This window comes from Chenopodium album, chromosome 9 (genome assembly GCF_948465745.1).
Source record: "Chenopodium album chromosome 9, dcCheAlbu1.1, whole genome shotgun sequence".
Classification (NCBI taxonomy): domain Eukaryota; kingdom Viridiplantae; phylum Streptophyta; class Magnoliopsida; order Caryophyllales; family Amaranthaceae; genus Chenopodium; species Chenopodium album.
The window spans coordinates 1495643-1518221 of record NC_137842.1 but is presented as its reverse complement, the minus strand read 5'-3'; the positions used below and the strand labels follow the sequence as shown (position 1 = coordinate 1518221).

Here is a 22579-nt window from a genome sequence, read left to right as displayed (position 1 = left end):
ATTTGTAAGGGAACAAATAAAAAAGAAAATGGTTATATTTGAATTTTGGTGGTCAAAGCTCAACTACATAAACAAAATATTAACACCATTCAGTATGACATAAGAACAATACGAAGTATTTCTTTATTAATACTCTAATACATATAACATGCCATGTCATTATTTTTTATTTTTCAAAATATTCATATAATATAGCATAAAGGTTTAAAACACAAATTTGAAAAACTCGCTTCAAAGAAGGATAATCACCGTCAATCAATTAGAGACCATTACTCCATATAAGGCTCGAGTATTAAAAGTATTACTTTCTACAAGCTTTGATTTTCTTCTTTTATTTTATACCTTAATATTATACGAAGTATTATACAACTCAGTATGGAATTCTTGGTAAACTGATCCATCGAAAAAAAAAAGTATATTGTACTAGAAATTTATGTAAAATTCTACAAGCAATAAACAAATTTGGTTTTCTCGTGTATCAGATAAATCCTACAAGATTTTGTTGATCAAGGACATAATACTCCGTATTAACATCACTTACTGGTATAAATCTTTAGAATTGATCCTATTACTGACAATCCAAACATCTACTAAAAGCAAAAAATAAAAGAAACAAATTCTCATGATTTTCCATATATTTTTTTTATCCAGATTTGACTGTAAAAAATGAGTAGCTTACGCAATTGTTGCAACCAATTTATATTCATTTCTTTAATTATTTTAATGTTTTAATGATTAATACGATAGCATATGAAACTATTTTCATGAGAAATAAAAAAAGTGTAAGATTTGTGCGATAGCATATGAAACTATTTTCATGAGAAATACAAAAAGTGTAAGATTTGTGCATTCACAAAGTGACAAAGCATATTTATTTATTCAATTATTAAAAACTACTTGTACTAGTATAATTTTAGATTTTAACACTTTGTGAAGGGCAAATCTCGACAGAAATAGTATATTATTAAAATAAAAAAGAAAAAAAAATGCTGTAATTCAATCAAAAAACATTAAATATTTATTTAGAAAATATGCACATATTGAAATCATGCCTTATTCTGTAGTTTTGTACCATCTTACTTGAGAATATGCACACAAGGTAAAAGCAAAACCATATAACAGCATACAGAACCAACTTCCATTCAAAACAAAGGATTTAGGAAATTGGAAAATTATTTCACTTGGATGTTTAGGTAAGATAACAGCTTGACTTCAATCAAACTTATGCTAAATACCGATTCTATCGGCCATCAAAACACACTCCATTGCCCTCCTCAAAACACAGTATAAAGGTAAGCAGAAAAATACGTTACCTCATCCGATCATCAGCAATTCAGTATCCATTCACCAGTACTTTTCTTCTCCACTCCAATTTAAACAATATGTTCACAAATTCATCAACCTCATTATGCGTCTGTGAGCCTGGAAGAGGATATAATGCAGGCCAACCTCCCCACAAAATAATCCATTGGAACCACCAATAAAAATAATACGCTCATCTTCCTAGTGTTTATCTGTTAGTCATTTGGAAAGCACGATTCTTGAGCACTTAAATGTTAATTCTATCTACGCCATACATGAAAGACCAAGTCCATAATTCTTTTTCAACATATACAACATGCCTACACATCAGGCTTTGCAGTATCATTCTCTGTTCCTGAACTTGACTCCAAGCAACAACAGAAAACTTTGTCAATTGGGAAGGGGAGAGGTCAGTCAAATGCCTCTCCAATTTTACATCCTCTTCCATATTTGAATTAATTTACGACCTTATTATACGCAAAAAATTATGTAGCACTCTGACAATGTATATATTTGGTGGTCTCAGCTTGACTAGACTCCTATAGATAGTAACATATCTAACATCAAATACATTACCCATAAATTCTACGAGTCAACTGTAATCAAAATATTTAATAATCTTTATACATAGCCTCATCCATCAAAAGATCCTTTCCACTGTGGTGATAAAATGTTTCAAGTGCCTCATGAAACTAACAATCAATTCAATGGAAAGTTACTAGGGCTAACACTGACTAACTGATACTAAAGAAAACAGACAAATAAGTATCACTCACAATTACAGATACTAAGAACCAAAAGGTGGAATATTGAAAGGGGAATAAAACCAAATAGTAGTATGACAAAAGATAAGATAATAATTGAGATGCAGCCAACAGATTATCCTTAAATACCAACAATGGGTGGTTAAATGAAAGTATTTACAAATTGAACCAAGGTATCTGTGCAGCATTGTTAGTCACAATATATACAGCAAGACTTGGTGCTAATGTATGAGTACTACCTTTATAGCTAACCTAATGTAGAACCCTTGCATAAGCGCTCATGTAAGTATCAATGATCTGTCATGACTGTCAAGCTTCAAAATAAGAGTTTACCTCCAAAGTAGTCACCATCAATCTCCCAGAATGTTTGGATCATGCTCCAGAGTGAAGAATCATAATTAAGAAACCAAAATTACAGTATCAGCAAAACCTGAATAAGGAGAGAAATAAAAAAGTTAAATAAAGAGCATAAATATACTATCCCAAGCAGGAGAACACATTTACATACTTCAGAAGTCAATTTCTACTTCACGCAGTCTTATCACAAAGTACAACCAGGAGCAACTATCCAGCATAAATTCTTATCCATGCCGCTATAGTCACTAAGTATCAGAGTTGCAACAAAATTAATGTATTTTTTAAACCAATGCATCTACTGTACCATCTGACCAAAATTCATGACCCCCTACCCTTATTTATGATTCACTAACCAAATTGTACAAAACAGAAAGGCTAGGCAAAAGATCAATCAAAACATACAGTAATTTTGGTTACACATATATATCCTCTCTGTAAGTAAATAGCTGTAATTCTTCTTTCATAGTTGACAAGGCAAACCTTTGATTATTAAACATTCAATGTCAATGTTTAAAAAATATAAATTAGTTGTTATAAAGAAAATACAAATCAAGCTAAATCTATAAGATTCAACATGGTCATTTAATTCAACATACTACGTATTAGTAAAACAATGCAGTCAAAGTTTACAAGGTTTGACAATGAAAATATTTTAAAATTTAAGAATATATAGATAGAAATCTTGTATTCTTGTTAGTAATAACAGCAACAAAACACAAAATTCAATCAGACTAGACATTCACGAATCTTATACACAAGCAGTAAAAATAAAAACACTGCTATTTTTCATATCTTCTATCTAAGGGAATAAAAAATTACTTTATAAGGAAATCTGAGAAATTAGGAAATAAATGAGCCCAAGAAAGATATAGATCCTGATAAATCCAACTAGATTCAGAAATTCCAAATTGAGTCAAAAACTTAAAAAAAATTCCCTTTGATTTGTCCAAAAAGCAACTGAAAATAGCTAACCACGTTTCCTATTCAAACACAATAGTAGGGCAGCAAGCTGAATCACAAGCATGTATAATTGGTGCATACATCTCATACAAAAAAGGCATAGTCAATCAACCTTTATACGAAGTATTCAGAAAGACTTTCCTCAAAAAAAAAAAAAAAAAAAAAAAAAATCAGAAAGACTTTGAATTTTCAGACATTGTTCACACATGTTGAGTAATGTAAAGAGGTGCTATTCAAAACCAAAAAAAATAAAATAAAATAAAATTGTAAAGCAGGTGCAAACTCCACAAACTTGTCACTTATGGGAAAAAAAAAAAAAAAAAAAAAAATTTACTATACTTTCAATTCCAATCTAAAAATTTCAATAGTCAGAAATGAATTGGAAAACAAAAAAAAAGGGACACAAATTCTGCAATTAATTAAACCTAAAATTTTACTATTTGTCAACAAGCACAAGACAATAGCATTTACAAAAAAAGCAATCAACTACTCCAGCAAAGTCTAGCAACTATATATAGTACTAAGACCAGCAGAGCATGTGGCACAAGCTTACAGGTTCAAATGGTGGATACATTTTATGCATGAAGCACAGAAGTAACCTACAACGTATCTAATGTATTTTGAAACCAAGTCATCTTCTCAGCTAGGATGATGATGGTGAAACCGCCTATAGACTAAGGCAAGAGTATATAGTGTTATCACCAGCAGAAAAAATACTTCCTCCATTTTTTTTCAATTGCACCATTAGGGCATGGGATTTAAGAAACAGTGTAAAAGATGAAGTATGTCAAAAGTGTCCATGTGAAGAAAAAATGAGAGATAGAAAAGGTGGGGTAATAATGGTTGTTATCACATTTTGTGTGTGAACACAACCAAAAAGTGAAAAAAGCATACCATATAGAGAAATGGTACAATTAATATGAAACTTCCAAAAAAGGAAATTGGTGCATTTAAAAAAAAAATGTATGAAGTATATAAAAAGATTCACCTTGTAATTCATCTTCTCAATTATATCAAAGTATAAAAGAAAATCATACATCCATGGTTTTGCTAGACAATACAATAACTTCCTCCATGAATACCAATGAGAAATATCACATATAAAACAGAAGAGTAATATTCCTACATTTCTATGTAATACGGTCCATCACATATCATCACAAAGATCAGCTCCTCATATGTTAAATATTATCAACCTAAAGCAATGTCCTCTAAACACAGTTCAATGGAACATAATCAAAACGACAAGTAACATTCATGTACTTCACACATTCCTGCCAGCACAAATAGTAGTCTAATTCCCAAATCCATGGTTATACATATCACGATATCAGTGTGTAAATTGAACACACAGAATTTAATATACTGCAAGATGGTTTTTGTTAGTAAACAGAGGTTGATAAAGATGCTTCCATCCCTAATAAATCAAAGAGCATGAAGGTCATTTCCTTTAACTCTTTTATAATACCAAATAAAAAGTGGCACATAGGTCTTCTGAGTCGTAACTTATTAACTTTTCCACAACCTCTCTCTTTCAACTTTGTATCAACTTTGTTAATAGGAAATTTTGTCTGGCTTATCATGAATGAGAATATCAGTCTGATGACCTGTACTTTATTTCATTGGTATATACTTGCAAAGGAGGCTGAGTAGGTAGAAGCTAATGAAGAAAATGCTACTTAGGTCACCACTAGCTATGTTTACCATAACCCATCAGCAGCAGCCTTTCATCAGCTGAGGTTATTGTGAGCATGAGAAAGAGAGCAAGAGAAAAAGAGAGAAACAGGGGGCAGTACAAGCCAATGTTTAACCTTCTACATCTATCTAATATTAACCAGTCACCAGGTTGACAATACTGGTTTCATGAGTCACTTGTGCGTCAGAAACATATTTTAAATTGGGCAGGTTATTGTTTTGGCCAAAAAGTAATCCAAGACCACTTACCGCGTTCAGGACTGATAAATACTTGGTTTGGTATCTTCATAACCAAAATGTTGATGAAGCAGAACAACATCCATCAAAATTTCAAACCCAAGCAATCAGATTCACAGTAGAGGGTAGGCCAAAGCGAAGATTATGTAAGATAGTTTTCCTAGGCATACCATAGCATTAACCACATGATGGAACTCCAAATAGAAATTGTAAAATATAGCCAGGCTAAAAGAATTACTGAAACAGCCAACACCTTCAGAAACCAAATTTAACGAGGAAACCAAATAATAGGATCTATCTATCCTGCAAGCTATCCTTATGTATGCCATCGGCACTAGTAGCTTAATTTGGAGTACTTTACTCACAAAATCTATTTACGAAGCACCCAAGATTTATTCCAAGCACAGACAGAATCTCTCAAAGGCAGAAAAGGGTCAGATTTCGATTCCCATGAATCTAGGATTGGGAGTAACTAGGGTTTACTGGTGTGCAGAAGTAAATATCTGCTTCTTATCCTGATTAAGAAAAAGGCTCCAGCAATCACCAATTTGTGCCTCTGTAGCATACAACTCCGCCAAAACTAAAATGAGTGTAATTATAAAATATATCAACACCCCAAATAAAGAACACTTCAATCAGAATCCATGCACAAGAGAGAGCTTCTCTGTTTATTTGGTTTTTTTTTTTCTTTTATAAACACTAGGGACAAATTAATAATTGATATCCTAATATGTATACCTTAATCTTATGAGCAATTATTCAATCAGCAGGCTAAACTCTTGCCGTTGCTAATAAAATATAAAAATAACCTTCAAACCCAGAAAGAAACAAGAATAATATTGTCTTCCTTGAAAAGTAGGTAGTTTCACAATATTAATATAAAGGTTTTAGTTTACAAAAGGTACTAAACACAATTGACAGCTGAGCAGCAAGCATCGGCTTACATTGGGAGGCAAATGTCAGCAGGTGTTGATTTCTCAGGAAAAATAAACTTTATACTGTCTGTCAGGATATCAACAGTCTTTGTGACACAATTACAGGCACTTGTATCTCCCTGTGTGCCAAGTCAATGGGAAGACTTGTACGAAAAAAAATATCAAAGACCAATCTTTTCAGCCCCGAAGCACTGAAATAAGCAAATCAGAGACAAATAAGTATTGACATGGAAATTAGAAAGAGATGGAATAAATCAATTCTGATCAAAGCAGCATTCATTCTTATGTCACAATTCACAAATGTAAAGAAGAAACCTCTTAACGAAAGCAACTTACTAGGTTTCCATTTCAATAACACTAACAGATTTTGCTAATCAATACTAATAAAATAAACAAAGCAGTTAAAACTAAAGAAAATTAACTGTAACCTTTTTCATTCCCTAGAAGAGAAGGAAAGCCTTTCTCAGCCCCTGAAAGTAATACTTCATATTGGAAGGAAAAAAACAGATACAAAAAGAGTAGCACATCAAGCTTGCTGAGATCTCATATAGCAAGTGTATTGATTAATACACATTTTCCAAGTATATATTTGGCAACTCTAAGTCACTTCAGCAATCCAATTTACCTTGGATCCCCTCAACCCATGTACTCTGGACTCTAGATCCTAGAGAAAAATATATAAAAAATTTTTACAAAATCTTAAGGATTCATGTCAAAATTTTGAAGCATTCCAACACATTCAAGAGTAGGAGCAACACAGAAAGTAGCCTCCACTTAAGCCATAAGAGGCTAAAAATGCATAATATACAGCATATTTGCTGGTGATTTCCATGAGAAGGATAAGAGCATAGGAATTGTTCAACTACAAAAACATAAAGCAGACTGGATGTCTAGTCATCAATTTAAGTTATGAATCTCACTTGAATTCAACAGCTCAACTTCAATTAAACTTCTATACCGGCCTCCAACAATTAAGAGACGACATATCTGGTCTGGAAGGTAACATATGATTGATACCATGACCTGGAGACAAGTAAACTATGTTAGTCAATCAAAAAATAAAAATATCATAACACATGTACACCAAAATATTTAAGAAATTAGACCTGATACTGAAGGACCTGCCATAGCTGGGTTAGGAGCCGAGACTTGATATCCCATGTTATCTGGCATCGCCCTTTCAGAAGGTCGAAAGTATGCTGCAATAATGATATCTATTAGAAACTCATTCAACACAAAAATAGGATCACACTATTCATGTGCAATCATCACCGTGATAATAAAACTTGCAACAGTAAAGCAGGTCATCACACAATATGAAAAATGTTTCCAGACATAATACACTGCTAATGAACACCCTTGTTTGGTACAGACAGTCAATATATGAAACTCACATATTGGAAATGTAGAACATGAGACAAAGTCAGAAGATGACCATAGAAACACAATGGACACTTCTATATTTTAGAGAAATACCAAAATACTATGAGTTCAGATGTAATGTTCAGTGATAAATTCGCCACTAAAAAAAACATTTGTATTAAGTAAAGGTTATAAACTTATAATGGGCATCTACAGTCACGAAAGATGTAAAAAGCAGGGAGGTGAATGTCAAATATCGACAAAGAGGTTGTGGTCTCTAAATTCCCCATCTCTTTGCAGAAAAATATTGTTTAGCAAGCATTGAAGCATACAAAAAAATTAGTCTGTAACAAGGGTAGAAAAAGAAAGCAAGATTAGAGATACCACAACTACAAGTCTCAATACTATACAAACTACAGCACTATGAATCTGTCAAAAGATGCTTATAGGAATGCAATGACTTATAATGGTATAAATCCAGAGAGAGCTTAGTTTATAAATAAGTATTGGTTGAAAGCAATGGTTATTAAAGGTATCAGGAGGTACAAAAATAAGGAAACATGTTCTTCTAAAAGCTTCCTTGAGTTTCACCAACAAAATAAGTCTGAGAAAAAAGACAATCCCCAAACTAACAGAGAAAACGTGATCTAATAAATACAACAGCTTCAAGTCTTAATAGCACATAATGACAAGCAGAGTGCTGCCAGCCATGCAAAAGACTAGGAACACTTCCATACACAAGGAATGCAACCAGAACATTTTAGTAACACCGCAGTTTTCAAAAACATATCATTTAAAAATTGCAGCACATATTAATAATGTGTTTTTCCTTATATGAATGCTTGATTTAGCAAAGATTGATACAGGGGTAACACTTCAACAACCTCTCATAAATTATAAATTAATAGTCCCACCACAAAAGGCAAATGATGAAAACATTTAGTACCTTCCCCGGCAAAGTTTGTAACTGCTGGAACTCTCCCTCCATTCATCCATGAATTATGCTGGCTGTCTGTGTTGTATTCAGCAGACGCAGGCCTCCATTGTTCATCACCAAATCGTCTTAAACCTTCAGAATGAGAGGCTGATGTGTATGGATGAGAAGGAACTGGGGGAGGAGGATGGGGCCGGGGTTGGGGCATCTGCTGCTGAACAGTAGGCTTACTATATGAAAAATGGCCTGAAGGGGGTTGGGGTACAGTGACTGGTGGGAAAGCTCTCTGTCCATATGTCGCCTGAGAAGGCTGAAATTGCTGGCTTTGCTGATACTGCTGGTTGGACTGACCAGCTAGTGGTCCTGCATACACAGAATTGTATCCAGGTGTGTCAAGTGAACCAGATAGTCCAGCAGGAAAACAAGGTACTTGTTGAGGGGTGTTGCCGGCAATCAGAACAGGGTGGCCACCCTGCACCAAATTCAATTCAAATAAGTAAATGTATAAAAATAATGTGCAAGAAACCAAACCACAAGTCATCACCAACAGAATACAAGAACAGTGAAGAAACTTACAGTTGGCATACTGTATTCAGGAGGTAAAGGAGCATGTGCAGGACGAACTACAGATGGAGGCAGCAACAATACTTGAGTTGTGGAAGGCTGTGGGGGAAGCAGAGGTTGATGTTTACCGACATGTGGGGGCCCTGATGGCACCAAAGAAGGCGGAGGAGGCTGAGAGGGAAGCATTTGTGGTGGCGGTGGGGGTGGTGGAGAAGGCGATGAAGGTGGTAGTGGAGGAGGAGGTGAAGAAGGTAATGGGGGAAGGGGGGGAGGAGATTCAAGAGGTAATGGTGGAGAACCCTCCAATGATGGGGACTCAACAAATTCATTAGTGGAACACTCAAATTGAGCATCCAACTGCATCTCTTGCTTAACTTTCTTTGACGACTCACCGGGAGAACGTGCTCCATCCTTTAGGTGCCCAGAAACATCTTCCATCTCTAGCTCACCATCCACCTCCTCCAAGATGTGATGGCGCCTATCATTTGGAGTATTTTCAGTTTCAAGCCCTGCCGAATTATTTGAAGGTTGCAATGGAGACACATCAAATTCTCTGAGAGAAAAACTTGGAACATCCTCCTCATCTTCGTCGTCATCAACAAACCCATGAGTAGATAAAAATCCAGGCAAATTGAAAGTAGCATTGCTGTGCACAGCCAAGAAATGTCATCTATCAGAGCGACTCGTACACAACAGAAAAAATGCACAGGATGTGGCACCTCAAATTTACTAGAGATTAACACAATTGAACACTGAGGTAGACCTTAATAAAGCCTTGTAATTTTGCAAATTCACTGGAAAATAACATTTAAATACACGAGTTCCTACACCAATCCTAGCGGTATCCAGGGAAGCAGCAACACCACCGCAACACATATTTTCCAACTTCTACAGCAAGCCAGGATAGCACATTATTCAAAAAGGCATGTCTTAACATAAGCAACAGCCAACATCCACCCAATTCCTCCACCTTTATAATGCCTACTTTAGTATAAACAGCATTATTGATGCTTTTAAAAAGATTTCAGCAGCTCAAGTATTGAAAACCACGAGGTATTTAGTCCCTCAAACCAAGGGGCAAGGTGAATGCGCCTCACTCACACAAGACGCATTGTCCTATTTCTTTATTTCTGTTTTCTATAATATTCTGCTAAGACGCATGACCTCTCAAATACAAGCAACACCCTTCATGACTTCATCCCCATATATTTAAAACACTACACAAAGGTTTAATAAATAAACACAAATTAATACTTCCTCCGTTTGTTAACAATTGAAACCCACACTTTTTCACAATATTAAAGAAAAGTAGGGTTCACAAGGTTGGATATACTTTGAGATGAGGTGAGAGGTTGTTAGAAGTATAATTTAGTGGACCATGCACTTCAAATAAGGGAAATAATACAACTTTTCCTCAAAATAATTTTCCAATTATAGTGTGTTGCAAGTATTGTGACATTTCCATTTTAGGGAAGTTTCAGAGGAAGTAATCTTGAAAAAACATTTTTTGGGAAAAACCAAAGAAAACAAGCAGAAACAAGCAACAAGCTCATTGTGTGACAAATTAACCTCCCTCGATCTAAGTTATCATAGGTCTCCCTAGGCTTCCTTTATCCCCATTATCCCAATCGTCCACCCTCTTTAAAGGGTACTTCCTCCGGCAGAGCTTTTACATCTCTAAACCAACGTAGTTGATTTTCCCTTCTCCTCAACATCCAGAACTCCAGCTTAACACCAAATATGAAATACAGACTATCCCTCAGACTCCCACACATCCATTTCAACACATGCATCTTAGTATCACCATCTTCTAACAGTGCTTCATTAAATGTCCAAAAACATTTCCGATACTCATGAACTATATAGCAATCCCTATCAAAATATTTTCACATAAAAATCTCTCTGACCTGAGAGGAACACTAGTTGTTAATCATCACTTGAGCCACCCAAACTTACACTTTGTTTGGATTGAAAAAACAATAGAGAAAGGAAGGGAAGGGAAATGGAGGGATTGAGTATCCTTTCATTTGGTGGATAAGTAGATAACAAATGAGAAAGGAAGGGAATTGAAGAGGAGAGAAATAGAGGGATTGAATTGTAAGAAATTGATCTCTCCAACAATGAAGGGATTTGGAAGAAAAACTCATCATTCTTCCTTCCCCTTCACTTTCCTCCCCTTCTTTCCTTCCATTTTCTTTTCTCCAGACATAAAAAAACGAGACCAAAAAGGATCCCAATGAATAGAAAGGACATAACATATCTAACTAATTGGCATTTAAAGGACAACATAAACATAAGAAGAAAATAACACGTGAGCAAACATATGAACAAATAAATGAAAAAGGTGTCAAAAGAGTAAATGAGAAGGGTCAAGAGAGAAAACAAACCTTCCATATTCATCGACAAGCATACCCTCCATTTCCCTAATAGGATCATCCACTGATCGTTCAGCTCTTGAAGGGCGTCTAAAAGAAAACCCACTACTCATGTCATCATTTGAACTACCAATGTCATCCACAAAGCGACGAAGTACTGAGTCCGGTAGAATTTTTCTCTCAAGCCACAAGCGCAAAACCTGAGTTGCGAAGAGATACATAAGGTTGCCTGCAAATGAAATCTGGCAGATAACAATGCAACTAATGTATACCTTCAGGCACTGTCTGCGATTTTCTTTAGCACTAGCCCCAGATGGAGCAGCTGCACCTAAAAGGCGGGGCAATGCTGCTTGGACAATAGGGATATACGAGGCGCCAGCTATGCCTGAGTCAAAAAAAAAAAAAAAAAAAAAAAAAAAAAAAAAAAAAATCCAAACCTATATCATCTCAACCCAAAGCACTAAATTTTTTTCTAAAAATGACAATCAAGTTTAGGTTATAGGTCTCACATTCAAAAATCACAAATGTCAATTTACTACTAGCGTATAATAAACTAAAATACGCACTCATATCCCAACAATCCAACACTACCATTTTAAGACACCTTTGCTGCCATGCATGCTATCAGAAACATGACAGCTCAAAACTACTAACCTTTTTGACTATGTGAGCACTGAGTGATGGAGTCCACCAGAAAAAAGAGATCCACTCTCCTATGAAAGTTTGGCTCGTTTTCCAACTTACGAATGAGCAGTTCCACAACCTTAAACATTTAAAAAAAATTGTCAGTCCCTGCAAGATATTCAGAATAGATAACAGCACATAATAAAAATAATTTATCAGGAGAATTCATATAGATAACAGCACATAATAGAAATAATTTGTCTGGAGAATTCATACGTGTAGGTGTGTGTACGTGCGTGCATCCGTGTGTACATGCGTGCGTGTGTGTGTGTGAGGCTTTTATCAGAATATTTCCTTCAGGTGAGAGCAAATATCATAATTGTATGATAATAGATCATAAATTAGGTGAGATGCGTAATAAGATTCTTGAAACTCAAAGCTCCTCTCTTTTTCTCTACCCTTGAAAGTCATAGATCCTCTATCTGTAATGAATTTGAAACACAAAACTTCCTCTCCCCTTTGCTTTCTCCATCAAATCTTGAAAATTGAAACCCCCCCCCCCCCTCAATAACTTCAATCCTTGAACTGTGAATTGTTAAAAAAAATTATTCGATCTAAATTCATCGAAAATAAAAATTATGAAATCCTTTGAACCCCACCTCACCATACCAATCTTCTTCGTCCTCCGATCTCTTTCTCTCTACTCCTAAGTCCTCACCTTTTTTTCACTTGCATTTCCCCTCCACCCTTTATTTATCTCTTCCAAAAACAATTAGCCTTTTCTGACGGCTAGAATCTCACAAAATGAAAGCTAACTTGTGTCTCGAGGTTTATCAGCTCCATCACTGGTCAATGAAGCTTCCTACAAGTTTAGCGTGAGAAGCTCCATCACTGGTCAATGAAGAGGAAAAAGGTAAGGTAAGGTGGGGTCGTGGGGGTTGCTGATGAGTATACGATAATAGCGGTGGCTGGGAAGTATACTACAGTGGGGCTGGTGGTAGCTGGTCAAATTTATAGGTTGCCAAGCAGATTGAGTAGGGTAGGTCAGTGAGTAAAGATAGAAAAGGGTTTTTTTTTGTCAAAAAACTTTTCTCTCACCTTACCTTAATATGTGTGCCAAAAAAAAAAAAAAAAAAAAACTTGTCAACCAATTTAAAACAGAGGAACTGAGGAAGTATAGTCGTTCAGTACTTGACTGAGAATGATTGTAATACATAAATTATGCACAACACTTTTCTAGATAGTTCAAAAGTTCACAATATTTTCATCATTGGAAGGAGCTCAAATCAAATCTTTATAAATAAGATCAATTATCATAAATTTATTTAATAAGGAGATTTTCAAGACAAATACGATATTTCACATTACTCACATGTGATACATGTCAGCTTCTTTATTTTATCTACCCGGACTACCCCATCAAGCATTCATGCATCTCACAGGTTTAAAGCAAGTTAAAGAAAAGTAACAAGAGAGTACGGAAATTAGATAGCCAGCAAGCTCCTGTTCAATCGACTGCATGTGGTTCTACATTTTCATCTTTTTATAGTTGATTACTTAAGTGCAGGTGTGAATAAGAGAGCAATATAACCAACCTCATTTGCAATTCCGTACTTAGCACAATCAATAGCAAGACGAGTAGCACGTCCAATACTTTCTTTCGTCCTCGACAATGTCTCTATCATTCCTTCAAAAGCATCCCGAGCAACCGCTGCTTCTGTGCCACCACTCAAAATACTTCCAGCTGTTAGGTGTGCTGAGCCAGGTCCTTTTTCTTGTTCCTCAGAGATCAATTGATTATGGGATGCCGGCTGACGAATAGGATCAGGAGGGGAAGCCAAAGTTCCATGGCCTTCATGAGTATCAAGCTCTGTAACATCACCCAAACTAGATGAAAAATTATGGCCTTTAGAAGATGGGCTTGGAGTGTTTCCATGGAGATTAGCAGAAGGTGGCGCTGCAGAATTTCCACTACCCTGAGGTACATTGTGTATATGAGCTTGTCGCCTTTTTGCCTGAGCTGCAGCGATTAAATGTTTCATGGATAGTGCAGAGTCAATGGCCTTCGCATCTTCCATCCTGTAATTACCAAAAGGGAACAATGGATCAGCAGAACAAGAGAACATAACCAATAAAAAAAAATATATATATCAGCAAGTCTGAGGGGCACAAACCTGTCATCAACCAGCACAGGATCATGTTCTTTCTGGTTATCAAAAGAAATCGGTCCATTCAACCTTGTAGACACTTTAGGTATACTTTTAGCCCTCTCCACAGACAAAGGCTGCCTAATCTTATGCGAAGACACGTGACTCTGAGAAGTCGGCAAGCCAGAAACAGATTTTAAATCTTTGCCAGGCATATTTTGAGCCTTATTATGAGAATTCAAATTAGTCCCCTTGATGGATGATCTAGTAGAATTTTGTTGGTCAGCCAACTTCTTAGCCGCAGTTGCTACCAAAGGAGACGTTGTGGGGGAACCCAAATCTTTCTTAGCATCCTTAACCAGCAACTTGTCTAATTCTTCCTTTTCAGGGCTTTGAGATATTAGGGCTTTTGTAGAACTGTCTACCTTCAGCTGCAGAGTGGAAGGTACAGAAGATGCTCCAGCTAACTTAACAGCACCTCCATCTTTACTTAAAACCTTCAGGTTTTCTCTAGCACAACCGGAAGACTTGTGATTCTCATCAAATTTCTTAATAGTATCTGGAATTTTTGCAGATGAACCAGCTTTGGAGGCAGACAAAGACCTTCCATGAACTGGAGTTTTAGGATCGGCATCGTCATCATCGTCGTCATTGTACAAACAAACAGCTCTTCTTTTCTTCGGAATATCGCTCTTCAGAGATTTGAGGCCAAAACCTTTTTTATCTTCAGATGAATTGTTTACATTAGACGTGAACTCTAATGCTCTGCGATGACGCTTTGCTACAGGTGGTACAGCTTCCTCATCATAAATTTCGGGTTCCAGATCACTTTTTTCACTTTTGATTACTGACCCCTTTGCAACATCACTTATTGTGTGTACATGCTTAGCCTTCTTAATTGACTGTGGCTGGACAATTTGCCGATTTTTACGTCTTGAATACTCCATATCTCCATGATCCTTAGCATGAGAGGTTGTATCCTTTGGTGAACTTGTTCCAAAGTCCAAATGCTTCTGGTCGCTAACCAAGCTTTGCGAGGCCTTCCCCTGAGGACTAGACTCCATTTTATTTACACCAGCAGACAACCGCTTTGCATGTCCTCCAGCTGGAAGTTTACCGGGTATCTTATCTTTTACAAACACGCCAGATTTAGCAGCTTCAGTGTGTCGAACTACACCCTCAATTTTCCTCTTAGCCCCAACAACCAAATCCCGTGACTTGTGTCCATTTGCTGACTTATTGTCCCCACCAGACGAAAGCTTAAGATGATCTGAAGCTCCGAATGACATTGGAGTATATTTTTTACCATCCTCATGATAACTGGTAGCCCTTTTTAATTCGGAATGACCGCTGTATGGGCTAGAACTTGAGGCCCTTGATGATTCAATTCTTTCATGATGAGCAGCTGTATCTGCTATATTCGCCCCTAAAACTGTTTCTTCCTTTACTGAGGAAGGGACAAGTGAGCAAGGAACTGATGCATCAGTACGAAATTCCCTACCTGTTGCTATAACTTTCTCAGTCATATCATGACAATCATCAGATTTCTTAAATTCTTCAGCAGCATCAGCCTGTTCCAATAAATCTTCCACTTTATAACTTCCTCCCATCCCAGAGGTGTGATCTAATGCAGAATCACTGGCATATGATTTGTCAGATTTAGGTTTTCTGCTCAACTCAGCACCAGAACCATTGACATTTCCTTCATCATAAGAAGCATCATGATTGTCACCCAGACCACTTAAATTACTTGTTTCAAATGCTTCACATATTTCCTTTACAGCTTGAGCGAAGTATTTTACAGTTTTCCCTTTGCACCTAGCCAGTAATCTACACTTTGACTCACTTGTAAATGCTTGCACATCAGGTGGAGCAACAAAAGCTCTAAAACGAAGAACAAAAATAAACAAACTATTTAGAAGTATGAACTGTTCAATTTACAGTGCAAAAATAGAGCACCCTACACCCTCAGTAAGAAAAATAAATGCAACAGAGCACATTTGCGCATATATGTCATCTTTAATGACTATAAACATTTAACAAAATAAACTATAATAAAATCATCTACAATTTAAGGGACACAGCTTATATGATAAGCCATGAGAAAAAACATGCATGAGAAAAAAAAAAAAAGAAAGAAAAAAAGAACAAAAAATAAATTAAGGGGGGGGGGGGGGGGGGGGGAGAACAAAACAAAACAAAAATTGAGGTAATTTAATTCAATCAATGTGAAAACTCTATTAAAGAAAATTGTACACTCAATCGCAAATCTAAGGATACCCAAAAAAAGCCACATACCGACCTATGTCATTTAAACTAGAACATCTCTTCATGATATATAGTCACATGTTCTTAACAATGCTGCAATGAGCAGAACATCACACTGTAAGGCAGACTTCGACAAGAAATCCCAATGATTCAATTACAGAAGATAACTACAGAATAAAGAAGAGCAATATAAAGAGAAACATGTAACAAAAAGTCATCATCCCACTTCATAAAATCACTTCCATTCGGCCAAACCTCATTCCATAATATGTAATATCAAAACCATATCAAGCCATAAGATATACATTGTAATATTATAATTTCAGCTTCCAAGTATGATCTAAAAACAAATCAAACCATTAAATTACACTGTAGAAGGAGAATTTTCTGCTACATTAATTCACGCTGCAAAGGTCAAAAGGTTTTTTTTTTTTAATGAGGATACAGAGACACAGAGTTATCTCCAGAGTTAACCGAAATGAATCCAAATAAAAACAGAGGGGGGAATACCCCAATAAGGTAACCATATACAGAAAAGAATAGACAATTTTAAATGCATATATTCAAACAAGAAATCACTAGGCATTAATGAAGCCGAAATCTGCTCTTTTTTATTTATATATCTAGAGAATCAAATCGCACAATTAACAGATCACAAAATACATGTACAAAGCAGGCAAGTGAGGCAACAAACTACTTATTCTCAATAAAAACCATTCCATGTCAATACCCACAACTCGATTGAGACTTGTTTCATTATACAAAACAGCATACTTGAAAAACAGAAAGTTACAAGAGCATGAATCCATTATAGGATATCACATTAGGCAACATGTGACATGTCTGCAATTAATAGTCTCAGTATGGATAGAATCAAAATGGATATTCAAGTCTCAAAATTTCTGCTGATATGACAGATCTTACATTTAATTCCATTTTGTTATTTTTAAATGGAAAATTTGTTTAAAAACCTTTTAAAACAACTTTTTTGTCCAGAAAAACCTTTTAAAAATTTCTTGGCAATATGAAACCTGTTTGTAAATTTTTTTTTTTTGTTGAAGACAACCAGACCTCATTTTCCGGCATTGACCGACCATTTTCCAACGTTGACCCTCTCATGTGCATGTCATGTGCTCTTTTACTAACTATTCCCATCCTTTTTCTTCTACCCTCTAATTCCCTCCTTAACCCCTCTAATTTAAACCCTTCTCTCTCTCCCTCTCTCTCTCTCTCTCTTTGAACTTGGCCATTGCCAAAGTTCATTCAAATTGAAGAAGATAGCTGCTTTTGTTGCAATTAAAGGCTTTCCCAGTTAATTTTGACCAAGGTAATTGCTCTAGTTGTTCTTAATTTATCACTCTTTAATGTTTACGAAAGATTTCAAAAAATTAGGTTTGTTGCCCCTTTTTAAAAAATCTGCGCTAATTACAAAGGAAACTATAGTTTGGGGCAATAATTAATGACTTATATGAATGTTCATTGTCTTACATGGACTTTAATTCGGACATAGCAATATCTTAACAAGTACAACACAATGAAATTGAGTTCAAGCAGTAATTAACAACATTCTCTTAATAAATACACCAAAAGAAACCTAATCAATTGTTTTAAAGCAACAGATAGTTGCTGTCCAAGTTCGCAAAGAGAGAGGGGAAGAGAAAGAAAGAAGGGTTTAAATTAGAGGGGTTAATTAAGGAGGGAATTAGAGGGGATTAGAAAAAGGGGTGATGAGAATAGTAAAATAAAGGGCACATGACATGCACATGATGGGTAAACACCGGAAAATGGCGAGTCAACGTCGGAAAGTGAGGCTTGGTTGTCTTCAACAAAATAGATTTACAAACAGGTTTCATATTGCCAAAAAAAAATTAAAAAGGTTTTTCTAGACAAAATAGTTGTTTTAAAAGGTTTTTCTAACAAATTTTCCTTTTTAAATTTTAAAATTCTTTAAATCTAATTTTCCACATGGTAATGGTGAGCGCAATTGATTATTTACCTACTTGAAAAATTTTCCGCCTGGTTAAGTAAAGCAATCTGGTATTAATCATCCCTGAACTATACTTCAAGAGTTTAAAGACAGTAAAAATAAATAAAAGCAAAAAAAAAAAAAAAAAAGATACATGCCTTGCCATAAATGCTTAACAAGCAAGAGAAAAAGTAAAAAAAAAAATGTGGAAAAATCAGGATCAGGATATTCTCTAACAATATCATCAAAAAAAAATTGGACATTTCATTCTGATAAATAATTTGCACCAAGGGTCACCCAATAGGCCAACAGTCACTAGATTCCAAACCCTCACTAAAATTTCTCCAAAATCAAAATAAATAAACAGGTCTCAAATTTTTTGTTGATATACCGAATACGTCTACATTTTTATTTCATTTTTGTAAATTCTAGTTTTCAAAGTTCCGTAAATCTAATTTTCCACATGGTATCGGTGAGCACAATTGGACATTCACTACTTGAAAACATATTTCCCCTGGTTAAGTAATCACCCATGAAAAGTGTCTTATGTCATCCCTAGTTAACTTCCAAATACTAAAGTGGCACGGGGACAAAGAAAAATGAGCACAATGAAAAAATTGATAGATGATAGCATAATTTTTTGAAATTGAAAGAAAGAGAAGGTTGTGAAGTACTGATGTGACGGAGGGAGAGAGTAACTTTGATTTTAAAAAAAAAACAAAAAAAGGAGTGTTATAGGAACATTCACAAAAAAAAAAAAAAAAAAAAAAAAAAAAAAAAAAAGGAAAAAAAAATAAGGGACGGAAACTTGCATTTCACCCTCAATTAATAAATGTGTAAAAGACTGTCAAAAATCCACATCATTATAGTAAGCATTGGACCTTCCTGAATCCTACCAATCACAAGCAATTGCTCCAGGCAACTAAATAATAAGTTCCACCTTAAAAAATAAAAAGCCACCAATCTACATTCTACATGCACACATCATAACCTCATCCTCATATATAGCAGAAGTTACAAAAGACATCTATATAGCCATATATAGCAGACACTGCCATTTAATTGCCCATGAATCTTTATCAAAAGTGGATCATAAAAACACCCATCAAAAGTCCACAAATTTATTAACCAACCACCATTCAACCAATACAAAGTTTTACCCATTCTTTCTGCTTCGGTGCTAAAGAAGTGTATAACCATTTTCATTTTATATGCTTATCTCAAAAGTGTCTTCAACTATATACTAATAAAGTGGGCAGCAATCTTTAAGAGGATTGGGGTTCCAAACCTTGCTCTAGTTCATTTACGTAACTTCAACTTACGAAGCCAAGTAGTTTCTTATATCCTAAAAGATAAGAGAAGAATTAACTCCACCCAGCCTCGGAAGGCTAGATGGGTCCAGGAAGAAGAGGCGTCGGAATACCCTTAAGAGTTTCTTCTTCTAAAAGAGATCGTAAGAAGACTGAAATCTCTACCATCTTAAACTTTGACTCGGACATATTTTACCAAAACTTCACATTTAATAATTCTCTAATATGATGTACAATTCTCCAAATCGCACATACTCTATACCACTTGTCTATATCTATATACTTCCCCGTTTTTCTATTACTGCACCATGGGAGGATTTAAGAATCCTAGTGCAAATCTTCAACCTTAATATCTTTTTTTACATAAGAGTAAAAATTATAAAAAGTTAGTATTATAAAGGTATATATTGGGATAAATTTAACAAGATCCCATATGATTATATCTTTCTTTATGTATAAATCACAATATATGGTTAAAAGGGATCGTGTCAATAGTGTTAAACTGTTAAATTAGCAAATGGTACAATATTTCTAGAACGGAGGAAGTATATATATATTCCGCAATACCTCGTTTTCATTTTCTCCCCAATGATCTTATTTGAAAATTCATGTCCCAATTCTTGTACATTTGTGTAATCTAAATCAATTAGATCAGAGGCTTCACAGCCCTTACCCTGCTGGTAATCTTTAATAAAATTTTGAAGCAAAGCGGAGTTCTCTACAGTAGTAAATCCAACAAAAACACCCAAAAAAATCACCCATATCCCCCTCCCTAAGGAGAAAATATAATGTTGTCAATATCAGATTATCTCATATGATAACTTTATGCAAAATGTCCAAAATATAGCCTAGCCAACCAATCAATACAAACATTTCCAGAAATAATCAAACCACACATATGATAACTTTATGCAAAATGTCCAAAATATAGCCTAGCCAACCAATCAATACAAACATTTCCAGAAATAATCAAACCACACATCTCTAATCACTTTGCATGTGCTTCAAAGCTATCCAAAATTTTTAAACTACAGAACAAAAAGAATAATTATATTGTGGATATGATCATCACCTTGAAATAAAAGTAATTTAATCAAAATATCAAAGTGATTTTCATAAACATATACCTAAACTAGTCTCTAAAAATGTATATCCTGTAGAAACAAATAGAAGGGGAAAAGCATTAACAGAAACATGTGGTAATTAACCTACTTGTCACACATAACCATAGCTAACTGACGACACGACTTACATTTCTTGGGTTCCGAAGAACTGCACGAAATACTTTTTTGGGTCAGGGGCTCGCTCCCAGTCTTCAGGCCTACTAACCTGAAAAGTCAGGCAGTAAAGAATAATTGAAATGCACAAACTCTAAGAGATGTAAGTTTTGGGGTAGCCAACAATTCCATGCTGTATGAAAAAACAAATCACCACAATCCAAAATAAGCACATAACAAATAATAGAACACCACGGAAGAACTAGAAGTACATGTTCACAAACTCGGGTCAAATTTAATAAGTTCAAAATTCAGGTCAAATCAGGTCACGGAAGAATTTGATACATTCGGTAATGTACATAACGAGGAGCAAATCAGCACAACCAAATTTGCCCCTCAGATAGCAAATCCAAAAGCAAAATTAGAGCAATTAATACAATATGAGAATAATTTCACATACGGGTGATAGTACTTGATATAATCGAGCTTGCATGAAAAATCTACAAAAACATCCTACTCACCTTTACAACCACGACAGAAATTCCGCTAAATCCTCAATGTAAATTAAGTTTTTAAAAAGCTCGCAACCTAAATTCTTCCGAATCACACATGTCCATAAAAGACACAACCAACACTGATCCTGCTGTAATTAATACACTATCCAAAAATTCAAAACTACACAAAATCACCAACACGGGACGTGTAATTAACTAAAATTACGCGGCTTTTGACTAATATAACAGTAATCTTCCCGCCTTTTCATCGCCCCTAGTATTCCAATTTCGAATCAATAATGAGTAGCAATATATATATAACTCCCATGAAAATGTAGCGCAAGAAGATCACCCCACAAAGCAACAAACAAACCAATTATACTACAGTTCTAAGCACACATTGATATTGATTTTGAGTGCAATAAAATCTCGATCACATACAAAACAAGAACAAATAAATAGTATAAAGTATAAAAAATATCAAATTTAACAACAAAATCAAACGAACCTTTGCAGGCCAAGCAGGGAATCCCTTGACCTTAGCAAGAACAAGATCGCCGAGTCGCAACTCGTCAGCAGTCTTCGTTTTATTGGCTCCTTTTTTACGCGCAGGAGCCATGGCGATTACATCAAATTACTCAAAACCCTAATTTCAAATGCCAACCAACCGAAAAGGGCGAAAATTTTCCAATGATTTCAATTACCAATCAAAAACCCTAGGAAAAAAATTCTACAAAATTGTAAAAATAGCTCAAAAATTAGGGATTGGAGAAACGAATTATGCCCCGAATTTTAAACCTAATGAGAGAAATTAGGGCATCGGAGGAGAGAGAAAATCGCCGGTGATTGCATTTGGATTTGGGGAGCTTCAGAGCAATACAAGAGAAATTGAGGCGGTGAGAGGGAAGAGAAAGAGAGAGAGTAAAGAGAGGTTTTTTTTGGGTGTGTTCGTTTAATTTAATGGAGAACTTGGGAAATTAAGGTAATTGTTTTATTCTACTCTTGAAATTATTGTGTTTTTCTTTGTATTTCAATGAGAGGAAGGAGGGTACAAGAGGGTTGCGGCTA

General features: G+C 35.3%; 1 protein-coding gene across 2 annotated transcripts; it reads right to left on the bottom strand.

Moving 5' to 3' along the window:
• Window positions 1–2141: 2141 nt before the first annotated feature.
• On the bottom strand, window positions 2142–22579 carry LOC145558201 (ENHANCER OF AG-4 protein 2-like). 2 transcript variants are annotated; one of them, XR_014092396.1, is made up of 13 exons: window positions 22020–22579; window positions 21053–21129; window positions 14284–16140; window positions 13705–14188; window positions 12140–12248; window positions 11758–11870; window positions 11498–11685; window positions 9123–9756; window positions 8559–9018; window positions 7357–7449; window positions 7171–7273; window positions 6260–6441; window positions 2142–2496 (listed from the first exon to the last, which is right to left on the bottom strand). XR_014092396.1 is itself a non-coding variant. In XM_081619354.1 (12 exons), exons 1-11 carry the CDS (start codon window positions 22128–22130, stop codon window positions 7203–7205), a joined length of 4197 nt encoding a protein of 1398 aa, XP_081475480.1. In that variant the 5' UTR covers window positions 22131–22579; the 3' UTR covers window positions 2142–2496; window positions 7171–7202. The 2 variants fall into 2 exon arrangements, 1 of the variants encoding a protein (XP_081475480.1); XM_081619354.1 differs by lacking the exon at window positions 6260–6441.

Bases quoted from the DNA above. Each gene is read 5' to 3' on its own strand.
- LOC145558201 (XM_081619354.1), bottom strand. From the start codon at position 22,130: ATGGCTCCTGCGCGTAAAAAAGGAGCCAATAAAACGAAGACTGCTGAC. The intron at 11,871-12,139 runs GTTAGTAGTTTT...TTTTTGACTCAG, and splicing joins GTGCTCACATAGTCAAAAAG to GCATAGCTGGCGCCTCGTAT. The intron at 9,019-9,122 runs GTAAGTTTCTTC...AATTTGGTGCAG, and splicing joins CTGAATACAGTATGCCAACT to GGTGGCCACCCTGTTCTGAT.